The 6,437-nt window shown below is 38.0% G+C and overlaps 2 protein-coding genes across 3 annotated transcripts in view; one reads left to right on the top strand and one right to left on the bottom strand.

Moving 5' to 3' along the window:
- The first annotated feature begins 796 nt into the window (after positions 1-796).
- Positions 797-2,550, top strand: sec61g (SEC61 translocon subunit gamma). Of its 2 annotated transcripts, XM_085362986.1 has the most exons (4): positions 797-873; positions 1,251-1,354; positions 1,533-1,635; positions 2,385-2,550. In XM_085362986.1, the coding sequence occupies exons 2-4, from the start codon at positions 1,261-1,263 to the stop codon at positions 2,392-2,394; spliced, it is 207 nt and encodes a 68-aa protein (XP_085219112.1). In that variant the 5' UTR covers positions 797-873; positions 1,251-1,260; the 3' UTR covers positions 2,395-2,550. The 2 variants fall into 2 exon arrangements, with proteins under 2 accessions (XP_085219112.1, XP_085219113.1); XM_085362987.1 differs by lacking the exon at positions 2,385-2,550 and having other exon boundaries at positions 1,533-1,639.
- Positions 2,221-6,437, bottom strand: part of tpk1 (thiamin pyrophosphokinase 1) — a 121,208-nt gene continuing 116,991 nt past the window's right edge. The window contains exon 9 of the mRNA XM_085362985.1: positions 2,221-3,285. Coding sequence (XP_085219111.1) covers positions 3,140-3,285 — 146 coding nt within the window. The 3' untranslated portion in view covers positions 2,221-3,139. The remainder of the gene's footprint in view (positions 3,286-6,437) is intronic.

Raw genomic sequence — 6,437 nt, 5'->3', positions numbered from 1 at the left:
ACTCGAGTCCAAGTCATGTGACTCGAGTCCACACCTCTGGAGATGAGTACGCTAAGTATAATGAAGAAAGGAAAGAAAAGTCATTATAAAGCAAATGCCAGAATGCTGTTTAGAAATCACATCTTAATCTGCATCACATGAGGGAGGATTTAGTGCCTAAGGAATGTGGAATAAGATAAGCCCATGACCAGTAATCTGTCTGAACAATGTGTGCATTCTGATTTAGATATACAGTCTCTGAAAAAAAGGATCTAGAACCCCTGATTGTAATTTTATGGATTTAAATATGTGATAAATTTAGGGGCCCTAATTCCTTTGTAACTATTTAGTTTTCTTATTTATTTTAATTGTGAAAGTGACTAAATCATTGCCAGTTTGCTGTCTGCTAGAGTGTTTTATCTTTATTAAAGGGGATAAACTTGTTTTTCTATACCTAATTCTAGTCCTCGACTAAAGACTTGTTTATTATCTTGATTGTTTTTCATTTTTCAGTCTATTGCTATTAATGTGTTTCTGGGATGATGGCTACAAATGTTTGCTTGCCCAAATATGTAAATAAAGCACAACTTCGATGGGATATATGATCTTACAGTATCACACCAATCCTCTTTATAGCCAGCTCCATTACATTCATGGATCTTCTTTGAGGTCTTCCTCTCTTCCTTCTGCCTGTCGACTCCAGAAAGTGTAATCGTTAAGAACACCTCCCCGCCTGCAGGGGGCGGTGCAGAGAATGATAACAGCGCATAGAATACAATACGCATGCGCTCCTAAAGTCTACGTCAGCTCTTTCTGTACAAGGGGGTGATTTGTGTCGTAGCTACGTGGCTCTCACTTCTCCGACTTTCTTACTAAACATCACGTAGGAAATAGGTAAGCTAACTGCCGCTTTTAAATACACATGTGTATTTTTCATCAGATAAATGTAACCAACTATAGTTGGGTTGGAACCTTTTGATTTTATTTTACATGTCGAGGTTTATTGCCAACATAACGCTACGTCGCCATAATAGTTAGCATATCTTAGGATAGCGTTAGCTAAAGTCGAGTTTTAATTAAATTAACGTAACATAACTGACTTAAAATCAGCTTCGCATGCTTGTTTTTAATCGTGTTTTTTGTTTCTTTCTTAGAAAATGAGAATATATACAGTATATTTATAATAACAAAGTTGTTAAAGCTCGGACAGCTTAAGTCAACGTCAGCACTGAAACCAGTCCCAGCTTTAAGATTGACTTGTGTTGTTTCAGACTAAGCACCATGGATCAGGTTATGCAGTTTGTTGAGCCCGGCCGGCAGTTCGTGAAAGACTCCATCAGGCTCGTTAAGAGGTGCACAAAACCCGACAGAAAAGGTGGGTGTTGTTTCTTTTTATTTATGTCGGCTAGCCTTTGTTTGCTGGAAACGAAAATGAATATATAAATTTGAACCAATTGACTAGCAATTTCCGGATCCAAAGAGCTCAATTCTTTAATAGGGACATTGTATTATTTCCAGTATTTTTAACAATGATTATTTTTGCCCTCACCCAGAATTTCAGAAGATTGCAATGGCCACAGCGATTGGGTTTGCCATCATGGGATTCATTGGTTTCTTTGTCAAGCTCATTCACATCCCCATCAACAACATCATTGTGTAAGTAAACAATTTATGATAAACAGCATCACGCAGACCGTCTCCGAACAATTTTTAGATAATATCGTCTAAAACGTGCTCTCATCTGGCTCACTGATAATTGGGGGGTTAGGGTTTTCCTTTGTATTCCTCTCAATCTGAGTACAGCTGGTCATTCAAAATTAAAGTCAGTGATGACTCTACAGACAATGAGGGTAACTTACTGATCCAGACCCACTTCTCATTATCATCTGCCTTTACTTGTTGTTATCTAAGTTCATCCTCAATTTCACTCAGTACAATATATATGTATTTTTATTTTAAAACTCCTGTAATGTCTTAATTTTATAATGAAAAAATACTGCACTTTGATCCAGAATTTCTGCCATCACCCTTGAATCTTGTGAATCACTATGGCTCTACCATTAATTGTTACAGTCATATGTTATAGCTGCTACTAATACTATATTTCCACAGACAAATTTAACATGATTGCATCTTTTATTTAAGTCTCTGATCAAGTTTCTCTTGTATGTAAATTTCATGAAATGGATGATAAAATGACACAAACTCTTCCAGTGATTAATCATTTTTATTACACAGAACACAGGATTTAAAAAGTCACACCAGTACTGTTGGCAGTTGTTTGTGTACAGTAGAAGACAGCATAATAATACTGCTTAGGCTGTTATAAAAAGTGAGAATATGTGAAAAATAAGGTGCATTTGTGTTCTCCAACTTAACATCCCCTTCTCTGTTTTTCCTTCTAGTGGCGGTTAGGTCCTGATCACTCAGACTTCATCTCGTGGGGACAGGAGATGGTGGTGCAGTGTTAACAGCTGGTGTGATTGGGGGGGAGGGGGGATTGTCGGGATGGCATTTTTACATTCTGTGCTCAACATTTATATGTCACTGTGTAAATAAAAATAATTGGAAATCTGATATGTCCCGTCTACTCTATCAACACAGCACCTTTTTGCAGTAGCTTGGTTTTTACCTTTTGTAAATCTGCAATCAAAAGGCACTTTTAATTAGGCGTTCTCAATTTGATTTAATCCATAGAGATTGCTAACAGCCACAGAAGGCAGGCCCATCGTCTTGACCTCAAAGGCACACGCAGGATGCTGCTATGCAAAGGATATCTGGACACACGTAGGCAATAATGTGCAGATATTAAAACAGAATTGTTCATTTTGAATTTAACACTGCAGTGTAGAAGCTCAAGGTAGGAATAGAGTTTAACTGTATAGTGCCACTTCACGTTACCATCAGAGTAGTAATAATTTGGCATTCACGACTATTGTGGTTTGAGTATGTTATTCAAAAGACAGTGGTCACCATGGTTACAGCAAAGAAATTAGCTTTTCAGCATTAGATTTTTCATTTATATCTGAGCGAACAAAAATTAAAAAGCCTGTTCAAATGTGTAAAACCTGAGATTTTTTTTTTTCCCGTAGCTGATCTGGAGAAACTAGGTCACAATTCCACATTTTTCACTTCCATTAAGAAAGATTTCTCTTCTTTGTCATTCCCCGTTTTTACCGATGCCCATGCTCCAAAGAAGAGGCTGGTCTGTGGTCACGGTTACGGCCTTCCTGGGCTTTCCGGGGTCAGTGGGCTCATAAGTGTTGGAGGTGCTTACTAGCTTGCCAAACTGCAGGACGTCATTATCTGGACAGAGGAGACAGAAATAACAATTACACACAATACTAATGGCAGACCAAGTGACACCACACTTAATGCTCTTTGGCTGTTCATTATATTGCTGCATGCCAGAGTCTTTTTCTTTTTGAGAAGTGGTCTGGATCAACATGGTCTTGGATAACAATTGTGAGGCAGGGTGGTCCGCATGACTTTGGATTGTGTAAAGCCGTGTGAGGCCACACGTGGTTTTACAGCCAAATCCACAAAGGGTCTTGAATATTCCTACTTTGTGATTACTGCAGTAATCACAGTCATTACAGTTATGTCCTCATTTTAATTGCCAGTAGCAGGGAAGGTAACCACTAGGGTATACAAGTCACATACCACATTTTCTTTTGTTTTGTGATTTTATACACAACAAGCCTTCAGTACTTTCCCAAAAACGACAAATGATTTGACTAAAGCAGCTGTCCAACAGTGTCCTCAAGTGGTCAAATTAGGAAACTCAGTATCCATGCAACCCACTGTAAGACAAATTTTGCCATCTGCTGGTCCTTTATTGGGAACTTATTTAGCCTTTTGCTGTAGAGAACTAAATTCATTTTAGCCTCCTTACACTGACTCCCACTAAGCTTTAGACCTGATCTTAAGAACACAGCAGGGTATGAAGAGGACTGGTGCAAAACCAATCACATTGTTAAGAACATAATACCGCTTTTTACATCTTTATATTTTGCTTTAAAATAATACATACAGTAATTCACTGAAACATGACAAACATAGATGGAAATACAATACATAAGGCAAAAACTGACAAGCTTCAAAGTCACCATCTGCTAGGACCACCTTTCTTGCTTTGTTTACGTACTTCTTAAATGGCATTGGAAGCTCTTCCTTGGATGTCTGCTGACTTTTGTTTATTTTTCTGTGGAGATGATCCCACAGTGCTTTAAACATTTTGCGGCCTGGGCTCTGAGGAGGCCATTTAATCAGTGATAGCGGTCCACTGTGGTTTTCTCTCCAGGTTGGTTCGGGATTGTCATTTTTTCAACATTATTATGCTGAAAAATGAAGCAGATACTTTTCAAATGGTACTGAATGGTGTGTTAACTCCATCAGTTTTAACAAGATCTCCAACACCACTGTATGAAATGCAGCACCAAACCATGACAATGCTGCCTCTGTGTTTTACTGATGGCCGTAAACACTCACTGTTCACCTCTCTCGTGACCTCCTCCACATGCTGCCAATGATTTGAGCCAAACAAATCATCATGCCATGATTTTCAGTCCAATTCTTGTGTAATTTGGCATACCTCAGCCTTCTCTCTGTGTTTCAATTAATTAAGAATGGCTTCTTGACAGCCACCCTTCCCCTGAGACCATGTCTAATGATGTTTTTGACAAACAGTAGAAGGTCCTGATGGGTCTTTCAGGTCCTGTGTCAGATCTTTGCTGGATAATTTCCTGTCTCTTAAGGACATGGCTGTCAGACACTGATCATCTGCTGTACATAGTTTTTTAGTCTTGCCAATTCTTCTTTTGTCCTCCGCTTGTCCAGATTTTTACCTCTTTTTTTTTAAAGAATGTACTGCACACCACCATGAGATATATAAAGGTTTTCTGCTAAGCGCTCTTTGTGAATCACCTGGCTAGTGCAAAAAAAATTATTTTATGCTTATCAAACTGTCATCTTTGGTATTTTTTTCACAGATTCAGCTACAGAAATCCAAACAAATTGTGTGTTTAAGCAGGCTAGTAATAAAATGTCTAAAGATAAATGTTTAAATTGATTCTTTGCTCACTCGTCTGTTACATGTAAACATAAAACTGGTTATTAAATAGAGTTAGGTACTTTTCTTAGGTTTAAATGAGAAGCACTCCTTCGAAAATGGTCAGGTAAAAGGACTGGACTGAAAATGAGAGAAAAAGTAGCCGATGTCAAAAAACAAAACAAAAAAACATTTGAAAGACCCCAAGAAAGCCTGGATAACTACTGGATCCAGACCGCTTTCACAATAAATGAATAAATAACAACAGTCTGTCTCACTGGAAGGAAAATGTGAGGGGTGGCTCAAGACTTTTGCACAGTACTGTGAATATTAATCTAGGCAAAATAACAAATCACTGATCATGCTTCAATAGCCCCGAATGGCAAAAAATGTGAATTTGCACGTCACTTTTTCCATTAAGCGTTACATTTATTTACGCTGCATTAGCTCTGAACAAGCTGAGCTGACAAACACTGAGGGAATGGAGCTATTCAGTCGTGTCTAATATGAAAAGGCTACGCTCACGGTAGGAGATTTACACCTGGGGCTTTTTGTTATTTCCTTACTTTTAGCTGGTACTGTGTCCTTAACATCTGCAGCAAATTAACTACTTAAGAAATTTCTGAACCTTCAGTTTAGTAAATTTGCAAAAATTTACTTCAGTTGTGTTAATGAAGGAAAAACAGTTAATGTGGTTTTAAGATCTGAATGGAGGAAGGTTTTTTTTTCCTTTTGGAAAGCTTTGACCCGTTCATGTCTGAACACTTTCACAAAGCAAGACACAGCAGCCTCTCTTTTTTTTAAAATTTCCATTTGTTTTTGGTTTCTTAAATCCATCTTTATTTAATTCTCTGGTTTGCCTGCTTGGTGTCAAGTGTGCTATGATCAGTGTTTAAGAGTAAGTTGGAGGATGAGTTCTCATTAGTACTATAAATCACACTGCAAGCAGGTCTTTCTTTTTTCCTTGGGAAATTATTTCTGCTCTATTAAAATATCAATTTTAGAATTTTGTGGAAGCAAAACTGCCTTAACTTCAAAAAGCAGCAACCTCCAAAGTCTCGCTGACAAGAAAACATGCAAACATGATATACTTAAGTGAAAGAGCTAAACAGCACCTTGCAAACCACATTGATTTTTTTTTTTTTTTTTGCCTGTCCCGTTTGGCTCTTTTGCCATCAGAATTGTTGTCTAAAGGCAAAGAAAGATGCCCAACGGATTTACTTTACCAAACTGACCATCCCAGCCATCCCATTTGATTCACCTTTTATTGTTTATTTTATTTTCACTTGCTGAATATGGGACAGACTTGACTGGAGGAAAGAAGGGGAGAAAGAAAGAGGGAAAGAGAAACAGCTGAGAAGAGGGACGGGGGAGAAGGGCAAAAGACAAAAACCAACAGAACGGGCAG

The sequence above is a fragment of the Diplotaxodon limnothrissa genome, linkage group LG9, assembly GCF_057381915.1.
Source record: "Diplotaxodon limnothrissa isolate DT_005_m linkage group LG9, D_limnothrissa_male_GT1.1, whole genome shotgun sequence".
Classification (NCBI taxonomy): domain Eukaryota; kingdom Metazoa; phylum Chordata; class Actinopteri; order Cichliformes; family Cichlidae; genus Diplotaxodon; species Diplotaxodon limnothrissa.
The sequence above is the reverse complement of the archived record's forward strand: the minus strand, read 5'-3'. Positions and strand labels throughout refer to the sequence as shown.